General features: G+C 39.1%; 1 protein-coding gene across 3 annotated transcripts in view; it reads right to left on the bottom strand.

Moving 5' to 3' along the window:
* Positions 1–18,150, bottom strand: part of KIAA0586 — a 75,432-nt gene that overhangs the window by 25,016 nt on the left and 32,266 nt on the right. For 2 of the 3 annotated variants that reach the window (XM_082058150.1, XM_082058148.1), the window contains exons 23-30: positions 16,810–16,969; positions 15,998–16,217; positions 14,907–15,154; positions 14,338–14,414; positions 12,381–12,515; positions 10,601–10,781; positions 7,451–7,590; positions 2,302–2,389 (exon numbers count right to left, since the gene is read on the bottom strand). In XM_082058150.1, the coding sequence (XP_081914276.1) occupies positions 2,302–2,389; positions 7,451–7,590; positions 10,601–10,781; positions 12,381–12,515; positions 14,338–14,414; positions 14,907–15,154; positions 15,998–16,217; positions 16,810–16,969 (1,249 nt within the window). The remainder of the gene's footprint in view (positions 1–2,301; positions 2,390–7,450; positions 7,591–10,600; positions 10,782–12,380; positions 12,516–14,337; positions 14,415–14,906; positions 15,155–15,997; positions 16,218–16,809; positions 16,970–18,150) is intronic. The other variant, XM_082058149.1, reaches the window with a different exon arrangement.

Genomic DNA, 18,150 nt, shown 5'->3' with positions numbered 1-18,150 from the left:
TACCACCCTACTCAGTGATACAGGATAGAAATGCTGTGTTGTTAACACTTTAAACTGAGGTGTAAAAGCATGAAGTGCAGTGTTATGAATAGTATCCCCTCTTTCCGGGGAAGAACAAAAGGAAAATGAAGATTCCCATAACCACTATTAAGAAAAACTGCTTTTAAAGATGGGAACAAATTGATCCTGAAAGGCACATAAATTCCTTTTTGGCGATTTCAACAAGGCCAAGTGCTGGGTCCTGCACTTTGGCCACAACCACCCCCTGCAGCGCTCCAGGCTGGGCACAGAGTGGCTGGAGAGCAGTCAGGCAGAAAGGGACCTGGGGGACTAATGGACAGGAAGCTCAACATGAGCCAACAGTGTGCCCAGGTGGCCAAGATGGCCAATGGGATCCTGTCCTGTATCCAAACTAGCGTGGTCAGCAGGACAAGGGCAGTGATCCTTCCCCTGTGCTCTGCACTGGGGAGGCCACACCTGGAGTATTGTGTTCAGTTCTGGGCCCCTCAGCTCAGGAAAGAGATTGAAGGGCTGAGCGGGTCCAGAGAAGAGCAACAAGACTGGGGAAGGGACTTGAGCACAAGACCTATGGGGAGAGGCTGAGGGAGCTGGGCTTGTTTAGTCTGGAGAAGAGGAGGCTTAGAGGTGAGCTCAGCACTCTCTAGAACTACCTGAAGGGCAGTTCTAGCCAGGTGGGGATTGGTCTCTTCTCCCAGGCAGTCAGCAATAGGACAGGGGGGCATGGGCTTAAACTCTGCCAGGGGAAATTTAGGCTGGATATTAGAAAGCAATTCTTTGCAGAGAGAGTGGTCAGGCATTGGAATGGCTGCCCAGGGAGGTGTTGGACTCACCGGCCCTGGAGGTTTTTAAACTGAGATTGGACATGGCACTTAGTGCCATGATCTAGTCAATGGACTGGAGTTGGACCAAGGGTTGGACTTGATGATCTCTGAGGTCTTTTCCAACCCAGTTGATTCTGTGATTCTGTGATTTAGAGCTCATAACTTATTGGAAAGTACCTTTCCTTCACAATTTGGATTTTCTGAACGCTAGAGGAAAAATACCTTTCTTTTTATTAGAAAATATCACTGCAATATTTTCCACCAATATTTACTAAGAGAGTTAATCCCCATTTTTAATAAATTAAGTCTTTATTTACCCACTTTAAAAACACATGTTGACAAATGTCCCTACAGCAAATCACATACATGCACTATGGCTGGCCACTGCAGTTCTGAAACCTTTTCCACTCCTTGCCCATAGAAGCCAAATTTCACATTATTCTTGACTTTCTTCATACAGAAACCATGAGGTTCTAAGTCTCACAACCAACAACAACGGCCCAGGGCTTTGTTACCACTTATAAATAGTTGAAACAAAATAATTCCGTCAGAATTACAATTACATATTAAAAAAATGTATGGAAGAAGTTCAAATAATTATTTTAAAAAGGCTTGAAAGAAGAATTTGTCTATACTAGAGTGGTGCAATTATAATTGTGTATATTGTAGACATGCAGGTTTTTAGGTTCCCGTCCTTAGCACGTAAGATTCAAACTGCTCCATATCTCACTCTACCACCTCCACAAACTTATTATCTGCTAAAACAATTAAATATGGCAGTATACGCACAGTTTATGTTATTCCAATGCTAACTTGAACTATAATAAAAAATATTCTCTCCCCCTCCTGTAATATCAGTAACACTTTTAAAAAGCATTGATAAGTAATCTCTAAAAATAGCATGGTTATGCATAGATAATACACAGTGCCCTTCACAAACATAAATCACTGTTACACACTGCAAACCAGACCATTTTAACACTGAAAATCTCTGTCTATTTTTCCACATTTGCATGATCTTGTGTTATCTTTCAGTTCTCCTCTAGTACCCTTGGGTTTTCTCACCCGTATGAACCACTGCCATCTAGCACTACATTATGAATATTTTGTTTGCTGAACAGCATTCTGGAAAGCAATTAAAATTCAGCTGACTACATAACATGCACATTGTAATGCTCTTGGCAAATAAACAATTAAATAAATACTCAATTGCAAGGATTCTGATGACTTGCATACAGATGTATTTCTAATCCTTTCAGTGTACCCCAACAGGATCATAACCACGTACAGAGATTTATACACACTATACATAAACATTTGGAAATTTGGGGAATTTGGCAGTAATAAAAATAATTTTTTTTTCAAAAATCAGAAATTTATTATATATGAGTGTACAACAACATTTTAAAATTATGTGATTAACTGAAAGAACTATGTTTGCTTATTGACATTGATTTACCTTCTTGTTGCATCTCTTCAGACTTGCTTCTCACGTGAATAACTCGGGGTCTCACAGTCTGAACCTGTGCAGCTCCTCCGCTTTCCCCCTACAAATCATACATTAAAATCATATTACAAATCTGACTTTTGATGTAAAAGCCCAGTGAAATTCTGTGGAGCTTCAAGAAACATCCAAAGAGGTTTTTAAAGATTCATTAAGGGATATGCACTTGTTCTCCTTCCTTTGGACTTCCAAAGAATTCAGATCTGAATGAGCCTATTGCAGTGTGTGTGGCAAAGCACCAGTTAGACCTAAAGACACAGGAACCCTCCAATTTCTACTCAAAACAAAGAAATATAAGACAGAAAGAATATAAGATTTCTCTGCCTTTCTTCAATACCCAGGACTTCTCCCAAGGTATTATCCTCCTGAGGAAAAAAAAAAGTTGGAGAGGAAAAGTAACAGGTTGGAAAACTCTTGGCAATTATAAAATCTGTTCCCTTGACCACATTTTTAAAACCATTTTCTGTTCTTCCTGCAATTCTCTTCAGGATCAAGGTCTACAACAATGCCAATGGGAAAAGTTACTTAGAAGCAACAAATGCTCTGTGTGTTACAACAGAAATATCATATTTATCAAGTACATTTCTTGTCTGATGCATGAAGTGGAACAGGAGTTGTGGCTCAAGGAATTCCACTACATTTAGATGGGAAACATAAAAAGTCCAAAATGAAGTCATGGAGACCTACCCTGTTTCCCCGAAAATAAGACAGGGTCTTATATTAATTTTTGCTCCAAAACTCATTACTTTTTTACATGTATAGCTGCCTGGATGCTATCTAAATTGACTTTTTAATGAACTGCAACTAGGGTTTACTTTTGGAGTAGGACTTATATTTTGAGCATCCTCAAAAACCCTGAAAAATCATGGTAGGGCTTATTTTTGGGGTAGGTCTTATTTAGGGGAAACAGGGTAGAAGACTTCAGCATTCTCTAAGACAAATAAATTTAATGTCATCAGTTATGCTGTTGATCCCACAGAAGCCAAAAATATAGATGAAAAGAAGAAAATCTTTATGTCTGGCAAATAAGCACGGGGCCAACTACACAATCAGAGCTTCTGACTTCTTTTAGCCAACAACTGTCTCCTACAATAACCAGAATGGCAACAGTAATGATATTGTTGACAAGATAAGAAAGAGTTGAGGTGACTTTCTGAAAGCAGGAAGGTCTCATGGAAACATGATCGAAGGCCACCAATGCTATAGAACATTAAATGTTCTGTACAGCACAACAGAATACTCGTGACTTCATCTGAAGTGTTTTGGTGGGTTTTTTTGTTTCGTTTTGGATTTTTAAGGCAACAAACCAAAAATCAGTTTAAACTGAACTGATGTGCAAACAGAAGTTGAGAGATAGCACATAGATTCACAACCCACAATTATGCATTCCTGGAGGACTAAAATAAAGTCTTTTGAAATACTAAAAATGTAAGCTGATGAGAATACCAAAGTGACAATCCCACTTAAAAAATGTTGATTGCATAAAAACATTCATACTTAAGAAGAACATTATGAAAATATTTTGCAACTAACTGGTTTTCTAAGATTTTAACAATGCACTTGGGACTTCAAATTATTTAGATTTACCATACTTGAAATGTTTAGCTGCACAAATGTGACTTTCAGTGTTCAAGTCCCTCCCATGATCAAAATTATTTATCTAGAATAGGAACAGCCCAGCTTCCCTATGGTCATTTCTTGGTTCTTAGAGATAAAAGCACAGGGGCAAAGTGGCCACAAATAACATTTAATTCCTGTATTCTTGCACAAGAATGGACAGAAGGGGTCAAATTGAAGATGCATTCAGTCTGGGACTCTTAACAGTGGCTAAAAGCGCCCATAAATCTCACAAAAATCCAATGCCAGAAATGGAGGAGCAGCCAAAGAATTTGGGTAGATAAGAAAATTCCTGCATGACTTAAGCCATTTGTTTTGGCGTGAGTGACCACACAGATTTCGCTTTTCCTGACTAGAAGGTGGCATTTGCTCCTGCCCTACATGAAAAGACAAAGCTCTTTCTGTTGGTCAGAATGTGACCTACACAACCATGCCAGGGAGCAAACAAGTGGTTTATATATGGCAGTTCCACAGTGCTGCCCACAACCTGTCCAAAAATGAGGATCTTGTTAAGACGGACTAAAGAAACCACCCAAGCTTTACCATAACAAGTCCTAACATCCAGGAGGATCGTTCCCAGTTAAACCAGAACAAAGCTCTACCAAACCCAAGGCCTAGCTGGATTCCATTTGAAATACTGGGAGTTTTCTTCAGCCTCTCAGCACACACCATGAAAAGCCTAGTTTTGCTGCTAAATGGATTAGTCTTCTTGGTTTGTATGTAGCTGATAGAGTTTTATTTCAATAAAGGCAAAACACTGCCTAGAGATGAAAAACAAGAGGTAAAACAACTGATGTGAGAGTCAGTGACTAACTTGGGAGGAAATCTTTTAAGAAGTTTAAAGTTATTATCGCCTTAAACACCACATAGAATGAATCACTCTGAAAGCCTGAGGACTTTCTTTGCTCTCTTGGCTCATATAATATTACCAGAAATTCTGTTTCCCACAGCAGGTGACAAAGCAGATCCAGCCATAGATCTGAATACAGATGCCATCCCTACTAGAAACTGGGGGAAAGGTTCATCATTGTTACATGGTAGGTAGATGCTGTCAAAACAAGCTTTCAAATCAGCTGGTGCAGAGAATGAATTATTTTTTCAGAAAAAGATGTACAGATCTAGTAGATAATCTAATGAAGGATGGCTTTGCTCCATCCAGGATATACATTATTGGGGTTATTGCTTATAGATATGGTCACGTCCTAGAAAAGCTAAAAATTTAGCCTCTGAGAAACAGTGATTCAGAGTTTTACATCAGGAACAGCCATGTAATAGAAGATATTATTTGGTTTGAGGAAAAAACAAACACACGCCACAAACAAAACCAAAGCAAACCAACCAACAAACAAACAAACAACAAAAAAACTCCAACCAACCAACCAAACCCCACAACAACCAAACCACACACACACAAAGTTTGAGGGTTTGGTTGTTGGTTGGTTGGTTTGGAGGAAGGGTGTATTTTATATCCCAGCATGTATATAAGCATCTGAACCCCTGCTAAGGGTTCAGATGCAAGAAAAAGTTTCTAAAGATAAGATAATACATAACTAGCTGCATATGTAAGATAATATATAACTGTGTATTTTCTATGAAAGACACTATGTCAGGTGACCTTACATTTCTTGTGAAGGTAAGACTATGAACATGATTGACCTTATACAATTTGCCTATATCCAGGCAAACAAAAAAAATCAATCGTAACCCCATCAGCTAATTCTCCAGAGCACAATATGCAGGCATCACTGGGTTCTTCATCACAGCTCTCGGTGCTAAAAGAAGGAAACACGTTTTACCCACTCTGTCCCTTTTACTTTTGGCTAGTGAAACGATAACAAGGCTATGAGCTTCACCCCAACAGAATCCAGTCTTGCCTGTGAACAACAACTCCAAGAAACAATATGTTCCAGTGATCTCAAAGAGGTGTAACATTTAAAATCCTCTTTGAAGATGCAACACATCACTTCAGATGACATATTTAAGAACTGCTCAGATGCCAGTGGCACAGTATGCATCAAAGCTCAAAAACACAAAAGGAAAGACAGATCAACACAAGAAACTTTCAGTTATTTTGAATACAGAACATGAGGAAAGGACAGAATGCATCCATGGTTATTATTTTCAGTATATTATTACTTTCAAATACACCGTGAAGCTTAACATATTAAAGAGCAATCTGTCACCTCATTTTCAGCTTTTGCCACTTGCTATTTGAATTTTTCTTCACTTAGTGAGTAAACCATCATCTCTAGGTAACAGCACAAACTAATGAAATAGCAATGGATTAACTCTCTAGGTTTCCAGCAGAGATCAATAGGATCTTCCTCTGCCTTCAAGTATTCTGAGGTACATCATCATCATCACCACCTGTCCAACCCTGCCCCTACGAGGACAACTGAAGCTTCTGAAACGCTGAACCAGTGGTTTACAACTGGTGAGGCCAAACCTCCACTGTAGCTTCCTCTCCCATACATCCATCATGTTATTCTTCTGTATTTGAAGCACTGTGCCCCTAAAACATTGGAATGCCCTATCTGACCTGAGGATGTACAGCATTACACTCTGTGAGACCAGAGAAGCTGTGAGGAAGTGCAGAAAAGGTAAAAGAGAAGGTCTGAGCCCAACAGAAACCGGATTGTAAGGATTCCATCCCAGTAAACACAACCATTGTTATTACACACATGTACTTTTAACCTCAGTTTCTCAGCTCAATGTGTCACTTTAAATGTACCTGTCCTGGTTTTGTTAAAAAACAAGTTTCTCTTTTAGTGAATTTTGCCTGTCAGCTAAAGCTTCATATGAGCTGCATTTTCCTGGAGAACCAGATACATTTTTTGGTAAACATATCAATAACTTCACATTCCATTGCTAAGCACAGATTTACATCTGGTGAGAGGGGCAACGAGAAACAGGTGACCAAGAAACTGATCAACTGTGTATAACATAACATTCATGTGAATACTTCATATAAAAATAGGAGATCATGAGGATCTCGCCCTTTTTTCATCCCTTTTCCTTATGGCCGACATTAGGAGAGGACCTTGCTAGTCGTCCCTGCGAACTGAGGCCTAGTGACAGACTCGATCCAGCTCCGGTTGGCTGCAGAGTCCAATCCAGGACTTTGGGTGCCGGCTCTGCAGTTGCTGAGACTTTCAAGATTGGTTTTGTATATTTTGTATTATTTTCTCTAGTCTTATTAGTAGCATTAGTAAAACATTGTTAATTTTTCCAACTCTCTTCTCTCTGTCCTTCTTCCCCCCCCGATTGTCTGTCCTTAGTGGGAAGGGGGGTGGGGGGGCGAAGGGGAAAGGTGGGGGAGAGGAGGTTAACAATACATCTGCCACGGTTTTATTGTCACCCCGCAATCAAAACCCTCGACGGTACCAATTCTGTGATGTCAATCACCACAGGGAAACAGGAAAATTTATTTTCCTAGGTTTCAGTTTGCATTTTCTGAGCAGTCACAGAAAAGATCCTTTGAGTTTACCTGGGACAGACCCTCTGAGAGAGATGTCGCTCTGCAGCTTGGTTGGGCTGCTTGCAGAACGGGATCTGAAACTGGTGGTGACTCCAGTTCGGCCATAAGCATCGGACCATGGCTTGCATCTGTATCTCCAAGTATTTCTGCTGAGAGAGGAAAAATAAAGAGAAAAAAAATTGCTTGATGAGCTGGAGCAGTAATCTCACGGTCAGCTCATGTGGCAGGATGTGGAGTCTTTCAACAACGGGACAGGTAATGTTAAAGTAAATAATTTCATCCTTACATGGCTCATTGTGTATCCCTTAAATTGTTCTTGTGGGGAAAAAAGAAATAAGAAATACACTTCTGTGGAAATTGAAAAAAATAAGTCAGTTTTATCACCTGCAGATTTCTAACGTGGCAAGCATTCATAGAGCTTCAAAGCTATAGAGTTCATCACACCATTATATGCTTAATGAGATTTACCACTCGTATTAGAAAGGCTTCTTTATGAAGATGTTTCACTGTTATGTGAATGCAAGGAAACCTGTATATAGTCTTTTTGAAGGGATAATTTGCTATATAATCCAGCATTTATCATGCTGTTGCAGCCTGTGAGTGTGTAAAGCATCTTTACGAAAAATGTACTGACAGCTCATGAACTAACTTTGGCCTTCTGCTATCATAAAGAGCCAAAGAATTAATTTTAAACCTAATTAACTATAACTATTGCTTATTTAACTGTAATTACGGTTCACTTTAAGACTAAACGTGCCATATTTCATTTGCATGTTCATTTTTATATCCATGACTTTAAGCATTGAAAACAAGGATTGATAAATGAAAGAATGATCATCAAGATGCTTTTATATACCTACATAAGCAACACCGTCTCCATCTTAAAAGCAGACATCACATTTCCATAATACAAATAAAAACTGGTCACAAAGCTGACGATACCCATAGACACACAACCCTCAGAATTCTTACAGATAAATCTGTGACTTGTTCTGACAAAGAAAATGAGTATCCACTGCAAGGTGATATATACACAGATATACAACCTGATATATAGGAACTGTAACTATTATTTACTTTTACTCCTAAAGATAATTCTGAAATAAACTGATGGACCTGCACTGTAATTGTTGTGGCTACCAGAAAATAGCACTTAGTCCTGCCTTGCAACCGACACAAAAGATTTGGGAGAAAAGGGGAAACGATCAGAGATCATTCCTTCTCCTCTTCCACCTCCCACCAAGAGCAGATTGTTTCCTGTTCAGCGTTGACTTCGCTATCAAAAGGACTTGGAAACAAGATTTTGTGTTCCTCCCTGATATGAAAACACTCCTGTCTTGAGAGTAGATCTTAGCTGTTAAACAATCTTGTTTCCTTAGCAATGTCAGCGAATCCTGCGCTGTGTGTTCAGAGCTGAGGAGGGAGGTTAAAAACCATCAGAATGCAACAAAGCTCAGCCTGGGATTATTACAGACTGTGTAAAAGCACGAGGTATTGCCTTATGGTAGTACATTCAGGTTCCTCACCTCCTCTAAAAACCACTGGAACAGAAACAATACTGCAAGATTTAGAGATTTAGGGTTAGAGAAATACTTCACTCCTAGATTACTGTCACATACAGGAGCTGGTTTGGGAAAGTGTTAGGTATTTACACGACAAAGAGCATCCTAAGTTAAATTAAGTAGACTTTTTAGAAGTATATAGAGGAGATACAAACATGTTATGCTACATACAGCTATGGACAGTCTGGGTAAGAAAGAAACAGATCCTCCCAATAACTTGCATCTTCTTACTCTCTAGATGGTCCTGAGCATTACCAGAGACTCAAAACTGATTGTTCTAGATCACTAATTAATTCCCATGTCACCACGTTCTTAATGCTGACTGACGTCTAACAACACAGCGTTAAACAAGTGACGTGGAGAAAGGGATAGGAGCCTCACCTTGTCCTTTGCCAGGAAGTCTAACACAACAAATCTCCAAACAACAGTCAAACAACCACTTTTGAGCACAAGTTTGATAATATTTAATGTAGCAGAATGTATTTTCAAGGCTGACAGTGGTGTAGCTGGTTCAAAACCTTAGGTAACACCTCCCTTAAAAAGCTTACTCTCTATAGAACCAGCTTAAATGTGAATCAGTTCAGAACTACACAAACTTTCTTATTTCTCAGAGATAATTTTTGCCACATGTTGATCGCATTTAATTTCAATCCACTTCCTACTGGTCACGGGCTGATAATGTGAGAAATGTTGCTCTTGTCAAATTCATTAATGTGAAAATTAAAAGGACAGAAAAACAGCTCTTTGAACACTTCAGTTTGCACAACTTCTGATGAATCAGTGCAAACACATTTGTGTTGTAACAGCTTAAGAATAATTTCAGTTTCTTTAATCATATTTAAAACCACACTCAGTAAAAATAAGAGTTTCTATGAACTTGCAGCAGTTAAATTAAGCAAGTATAGAAGTGCATTTCCAGATAACAACAGAGAAACTGGGATAAAAAAGATAAGGGAGAGGAAGGATGGGCCAGTGGTTACAGCAGTAGCTTCAGCTGAAAGGAAGTAACTACCCTGCTTTACCACAGCAACATATTCTGTACAATTACTTTGTACAAGTCACTATGTGTTCACCTCAGCTACTCATTTGGGAAAAAAGAATTTCCATATCGTTACAGGAGCTAGAATATATTACCAATTATGAGACATTGCAGTATCACCTTGATGGAGTGAAAAAAACAATGAGGAGGAGTGCTGTGTAAGGGACAGAGAGAAGTAGCTTGAACTGCTGGTGTTAATAGCTGTCCTATGGAAACTGACTTCAAGAATGGTCAAACTAGGTGGTTTGCTCAAACAAAGTGGTTTTGAGAACTGTATTTGGCTTAAAAGAATAAAACACATACTTTACAATCAACTTTTCTACAGGCAAGTGGGCACTTGGCATGATTTTTGTCCAAATTGTAGAACATTACAAAGAAGAGTGAAGAGTGAAGATCTGGTTCTCAGAACAGGTATGTTAATCATTTCATTGCAGCAATTGCCTGTACGTTTTTAATACTGCATTTTGAACATACTCTGAAATTATTTTAGAGACTGTTACACAAAACACTAAGAAACCACATAAATATCACAGAAAAGATGTAACAGTCTAATTGTACCTCCAATTTGGGCAAGCTGCCCTGGCGATGGAGAACGGAAACCCTGGTGTGGTCTGTTCTCACAAGTCCGAGCAGTTGGACGGTCCATATAAACTGAATGTCCCATTAGGATTCTCTCTGCTACTCTGGTCAGTCTCGGTCTTTGACCTTCACTGAGCTCCCCAACACTGTCATCAGAATCCTACACAGAACAGCAACATCAGAACAGCAGGTATTAAAAAACCCAATGTATTTCTTCCAAAACCACCATTATTACACTAACTACATTAAGCCTTAGAGCATATATAAACTTAAGTCTATATTATTAGCATTGAATAAAGAAAATTGACATGGAAGCAATATTATCTAACTGTGTTTGGAAGCAAGATCTACATCAGTACTGGACAGAAAAGAATCAGAGCCAAAGAACGTCACTTATTTTGTTAGTGGTTTCCCAACATGATCAGAACCGAACTTATATTTTTAGCACCTAAAGTCTTTAACATTACACATATGGCTATTGTTGGCTGCCTGACCTTGTAGCATTGGAAGTATCTAAAAGTTATTGACACGCTGTTATACAGCATTTCAGAGAAAAAGTTCAATTTTTAAGTAGGTTTGGATGGCACTTAAAATAGGGCTGGTGCTGTGGATTCTGACTTTCAAAGCTGCGGAAGAAAAACAGATTTCAGGAAAACAGGCTGCACACACATACACACAAGTGCACAGTATCATGTTAAGACAATACTAGTAACATCTAGGAGAGTATTATTTATCTTCTAAATGAGAAGGTATGTTTGCACACACTTTGCCAGAATGTGAGGGTGGGGGGAAGTCTCTTAGTGTCTTGTATGGACAGACCGAGGGGTCTGTGACCATGGAAAAGGGAAAAAGCAAATTAGAGATGCATTTGTGCTGATGAGAAAATGTCACTACAATTACAGTCAGAGTCAGAGCTGACACTGCAGGAAGCTTTTCACTAAATCCATCCACCAGAACTCATTAAGAAAAATAAAGACAGACATAGGAACAGTTAAGGATGCGAGTGAAGTTGGTAATTATTTAGACTAAACTGACCAAGATAGAAGGAAGAAACTGCATATGCATCAATAAAATCGCAAAAAGCAAGACCTGCCATAAATAAAGGTGTTCATGAATCATATTGCAGTGTTCAAAGTTCACTTCCTTTAAACATCCCTCCAGTTATAGACACCCAGTCCAAACTATTATTCTCCACATAGAAAATACTTAGATGTGTGATAAAAAATGACTTCTGTCCTTTGTGATGTTATATTTTTCTGTTAGTCTGTTCTTTCTGCCAACTTCATATGAGTATTTGGAGGTTTTGTTCCAAAATCAGTATCAACAGCATGTGTAAAAGTGTATGTAAACATTTGTTGCTTCTTCATCCCTCTCTAAAACATTCATAGGGCTGTTAAGTGCAGTGAATTTGTACTGTTAAACATACCACCTATGTTGCTGAAGTGACAAAAAATGTCCATGGTGTTCAAAATGACACGACAAATCTGCTACTGTGGAACAGTAACATACATACTTTGACAAGCAGGTGCACACTATACTATGTACAGCTAAATTGTTTATAACAACACTTAATCTTCAGTGGTTTTAAAAAGTTTTATATGAGCATGCAGTCAACAGAAGTGGGATCGCTTCCAGCAGTGAGTGAAGTGTATGGACCTGTTCTACAGCCAACAGGAAGGATAAACTTGGAAATATTTTATCTACTTTTGAGGAAAAAAGTACAAAACCACTGTTTTGGAAGGAAAAGGACAGTATTTACCTCCGAATGGTGCATTCCTTCTTGTGCAGTAACAGGTGCTTGATTTATTTTGGCTAAAAGAGTCAGGATAGGATCCCTGTGACAGCCTTTATCCAATCTTCTTATCACTTGCCCTTCACTGGGCGGATCATAATCCTAAAATAAAGAAGCAAAATCCATATAATACATGATCCAAGACTCTTTTTTTGTAGTAACTTGAATCAGTCTTAATTAGTTCACAATTAAGCATTTTTCTTTTATAAAAGAACTTGTTACAGTTCCCACATTAAGAATTTGAGTCATAAAAATGTCGGCATTTAAAAATAAGCAACCTGATGCACTGTTTTCTCATTTTACCCAGACACGCATTGTCTTTATCTGATATATAAGACTGCAATACATAGAGAACAAGGTCCTTTAGGCCTTCAAAGCTCACTGAAACAGACAAACCCTCACACACACTGCTTGCTAGCAACAATTTGGCTGCAGAGCTGCTCTCGCCAGCAAGGATTTTGCTTCCTCAGCCAGAGAAACTTATTTGAGGATGGAGGATTATTGGAAGGAGTTACGATCCAGCTGACAGAGCGAAGAACATCTTTGCAAGCAAGCTTTCTAACCTGATGAAGAGAACTTTAACTTAGGGTCACCTGATAACGGAGTCTTGAGCCCAGAGTTTAAGAGGGGGGATCCAAAGGGATGTTTTACAATCCTGATCAAGAGGAAGGGCAATCTCCTCAAGTGCTTACAGACTAACATGACAAAATCTGGACAATGGACAAAAAGATCTGTGAGTTCTTGGCACACTCTTGCAACTATGACATAAATGAAATCATGGAGAGCTGGTGAGGGGTCTGGAGCACAAGTGTGATGGGAGCGACTGAGGGACCTGGGGGGTTCAGCTGGAGAACAGGAGCTGAGGGGAGACCTGATCTCCAAACTGCCTGAAAGGAGCTTGGAGCATGAAGGGTGTTGGTCTCCTCTCCTGAGTAGAAAGTGATAGGATGAGAGGAAATGGCCTCAGGTTGCATCAGGGGAGGTTTAGATGGGATATTAGGAAAAATTTCCTCACCAAAAGGGTTTATTGAGCATCAGAAGAGGCTGCCCAGGAAAGTGGTGGAGTCACCATCCCTGGAGGTGTCTGAAAGGCACGCAGATGTGGTGCTTAGGGACATGGTTTAACAGTGAAGTTGGCAGTGTTAGGGTACAGTTGTACTTGATCATCTTGAGGGTCTTTTCCAACCTAAACAATTCTATGACTCTGTCTTCCAGAAGAGCAGTCTACGAAGTTTTTAGAAATCTCTCTGGAGCTCCCTTCCAAAAAATACTATAACAATTTCACTATCAATTTGTTTATGCTTTCATAATGAAAACAGTTTGGTTTAAGCATAGTATTACTCTACCCAATACTATCATTTCTATGACAGTTATGTCCTACTGAGAGGCATTACACAAAGTCAGAGAGGGAAAGTTCAGGCATTTGAGGAAAAGTGTTAAAAGAGAAAGGGAATGGAGAATACCTTGACTTGGGAGGCTTCCAGGACAGTGGACTGAAATAGATGTCAGATAAGAAGCTACACCGAAGTTTTAAGCAGCTTTAACTAACTCCTGCCTCAACTAATCTACTTTAATAATTTAAGCACAAGCAATTAAAAGATGGTTCAAAGCCGAAACAGCTCAGAGCACAATAATGTTCTATCCTGCTTTAAACACAATAAAGAGATGAAAATATGTATCAGCTCTCTCTCACCTACAGAAGTATATAAACCATTCAACTTTAAAATACATATATATTAGTTTGTATCGTGTTTTTTTTTTCCTTTGGAGCACTGAAATTTGAACATTCTTTGCAAGTGTACAGTTTAAAGGCATAGATTTAAACAGTTTATAAGTGAAAATGCTTAAAGCACATCCAATTTATAAAGATGCTCAAGGCAGAATACCACACTAACTCTGTTTTCCTTGTGGAACATTTCCTTACCATTTCATTGGCATCTCGTAAAGTACTTGTTAAGCTCTCAGCAAGGTTTGGAAGAGACAGTCCTCCTTCTGCTAATGCTGTAAAATATAAGTTACAAATACTAAAAACCATGCAAGTTATATGAAAGCAAGCCAAGGTCACATTCTTTAATAATTGCAACACAGTGCTTTAGTAAAGTTGGAAATCCCTACTACAGGATGTGTATTATGAAGACATATTTTCAGCTTCCAATAAAATCGCTCTTATACTTCGCTTTCAATAAAAACTTAGCACTTAGTACCACATGTACTTGTGCAAGACAGTTCCAAATATTTCCCAAGTTGATCTTACGACAAAAGGGCAGATTTTATCTCTTCTTATTAGTCAGCAGAAGCATTTTGTTCAGAGACAAGGAAAAGAGCAATGAGGTCTCTTAAATCCAAAACCACGAACTGAAAGTTAAAGATGAAAGTTTGCAGTTTTATCAGAAAAATGTATGATATGCAACTTCAGTAGACTGGAAGAGAAGTTTATAAAGGATTTGGATTAACTCTTTTTTCTAATTTCCACAGATCTGTCTAGTGAGTTACCTCTTGCAGCCAGCTTCTGTCCATAGCTGAAGAGCACCTCCCCTTCTGAGATGGGTCTGTCTGCCGTTTCTGTTTCTGTCTCGGTGAGGGTGAGGCTGCTTTCCTGCGTGGACTGCTCAGAACTAACTGTGGGCTCAGGTGATGGAACCTGCAGATCGCAAGGAAGCGATTCGACCGGCCTCGCTGGCGGCTGCCGAGACGGTAATACCAAGGCCTCTGGTTCCTCATCATTCGCCACTGACATCTCACTGTAATTTAAGAATACGCATTATGAATACACTAAAAAGCACTGAACAACATAAAGTCTTAAACAAATACTGAAAAGTCATTAATTTGCAAGTATTTTTTCAGATGAAAGAGCGCAGCATTTTACAGAATAGTCCGAGCATCAATATGGTTAAATAAAATTATTAGTGAATTTCTGGTTATAACAAAAAATTACCACGTGTATTCCCACTGAGGTAATACAAAAAATAAAATGCTAAGAATACAATATTCCATTGTCGCTACATTTATTAATGGTAGTTATAACAATATCAGTTCACAATGTCTAAAACTACCTGAAAGGAGGTTGTAGCATGGAGGGTGTTGGTCTCTGCTCCCAGGTAACAAGTGGCAGGACAAGAGGCAATGGCCTCAAGTTGTGCCAGGGAGGTTTAGATTGGATATTTAGGACAAGATTCTTCATGGAAAGGGCTGTCGGGCATTGGAACAGGCTGCCCAGGGCAGTGGTGGAGTCACCATCCCTGGAGGGGTTTAAAAGGTGTTTAGATGAGGTTCTTAGGGACATGGTTTAGTGCTAGGGTTAGGTTATGGTTGGACTTGATGATCCTGAGGGTCTTTTCCAACTGAAATGATTCTAATGTTCAAAAGGACAATGAATAAGGACCAACAAAATCTGACAAAGGTCCTGATTTCACATTTTTCTCCAAAATATAAGTCAAGCAATTAAAAAAAAGAATCCTGGCTTATTTCAGTGCCTCCTGATATACACATTAATAATTTCTCTACTGACTTTTTGGGGATATATGTAGAAATAATATATTCATTTTTGTAAGAAATGAGAAAACGGTGCAGCCTATTCAACTCACACAGCCTTGGGACGGAATGGATCTTCAGCTAAAGGACTGGGCTTCTCCTCTTCCAGAGGAAGTTCTGTGTCATCCCACGGGTTTGGAGGCTTTGGACTCTCCATTTTTGCAGCTTCGGAGTCCCACTGCGAGGCAGGAGGGCTTGGTGTGGCTGTCCTAGGAGGCGTATTGACAGGGGTAACCACAGGTGTGCCAACACGATCAGCTGGAATCTCAGCTCCTGCGTACATGAAGCCAAATTTCAGATCAGAATGGAAAGGAGGAATTAAATCCCAGACAAAGAGTTAGTCAGTTCCACTGAGCCCTTGTAGTGTTTGTGACACCTTCTGATCGTCATGGAGACAAGGCTAGATTAAGACTAGTTTCTTTTAAGTAGTGTTGGCAGCTGAAGGAGCTAAAATAAAACCTCAATTATTATACTTACTTCCTTTAATAAAGGAGACTGCTCTGCATTTTAAAAACTAAGCTCCTTTACTTGAAGAGTGTAAATTTGGCTTAATTAATGTTAGAAATACAGGAAGAAGCAAAAGAGTTATTTTCCTGATGTGAAAAAGCGTGGAGGGGTTGGGAGGGGTAGAAATCACACAGACCATAAAAATGTGCATTAAATTTGAAAACAGAACCATTACCAAATAGATGTTTGCTTTTTACATGCATTAGCCCATAATTTTTGTACTACATGAATTCCCACTTGAATTATAGCCTCAAGAATATTTCTCCTGAGAGGTAACATGTCTTTGAAGAAAAAAAATTAAAGACAGTAGATTAAAGCATATTTGCTACTTCTAAACTTCAAGTACTGTTTTCACTACCTGTTTCTTTAATTTTTTCATGTTCGCAAACATCCTCACTGGTTTCTGTAAGAGACAGAGAAGACTCCGGAGTTTTGACCGGAGGCAATTCTTTTTCTGAAGGTGGTGCTTGTGGTGGTGTGGCCTGGGGTGTTGGCAATGGAGTAGGTACAAGAGACTCCTGAGGGGAAAAAAATAAATCATAACCACGGTTATTATCTCAATGCAAAATTCTTATCTTCTAAGTATCCCCAGAGTTAGATGAGGAAGAGAGAAAAAGGCAGGTTATCACAGAACAGGAACACTTGTTGCTTAGATACGCGCTGCATGGATCTACATTGTTAAGCAAGAAAATATTTTGTGACACGGACAAAATTGAGTCAGTGTGATAATTTTAAGGTAAGAGGATCAGCTAAAGAGAAGATTACAAACAAAGCAATAGCCAAGGCAGTAAAGCACTAAAATAAGCCACAAACATAGGTGTGATGCTCCTTAATAAAATGACAGTGATGCAGATAAGTCTGACAAGCAAGTATGATGGATGTCATTCAGCCTGCTACAGAGGATTATGACAGACCTTTCCAGGCTTTTTCCAGCCCTGTTCTCTGGCATTTAATAAAGAAAACAAGAGAATGGGGCTAAAGGAAGGCTTCCAGGCTAGTTCCTGATGAATAAATCCTCAGGCTGATGATATTTTATTAAAAACACTTATGGGAAGTGGAACATGCTAACACATTTGGCAGTTCACACACAACTGCGTGACGTTGTGAACACCAAAGAACTTGGTAACTGAGCCGCTGAAGTTCTAGTCAGGAAACTTTACTGTAAGAAGGGGCAGATCAACAATGCACAAACTACATATTCAGGAACTTCTGCTAACAGCAGAAATAGAAAAAGAGAAGAAAATTATGAATGTACAAGTTATCCAAAGGATGACTGTTAGCCATGAATGTGGAAAGCCTTCAAAACAAAATAATTAGTGACCTGAGATTCCAATAAATGCAGGAGAGCATCACTACTACAGCACAAGACACTGAGGAAACCCCACCTTGCAGACTACATTATTATTAAATATGTGTATTAGCATATTAATATTACCCATGGCCAAGACAAATTCAAACTGGATAAAGTAAGAGTGCTGCCCATCAGCAGGAGTTGAAAAATGGTATGCGTGCAGACCATTGCTCTATCTGGCCTAATCAAAGTCCAAATGGGACAAAAATAATCTCCAAAATCGTGCAAATGAGTATATATAGTAAGAAGAAAACCACTATTTCAGCCTAAGGACATTTCACTTTAAGCTGGCCCAGAAACACAGAGGCTTAAAAGGGCCGTTGATCGATGCAGAATGGTTATTAGAAG

Source organism: Streptopelia decaocto (genome assembly GCF_964273445.1).
Source record: "Streptopelia decaocto genome assembly, chromosome: 7".
NCBI classification, from domain to species: Eukaryota; Metazoa; Chordata; class Aves; order Columbiformes; family Columbidae; genus Streptopelia; species Streptopelia decaocto.
The sequence above is the reverse complement of the archived record's forward strand: the minus strand, read 5'-3'. Positions and strand labels throughout refer to the sequence as shown.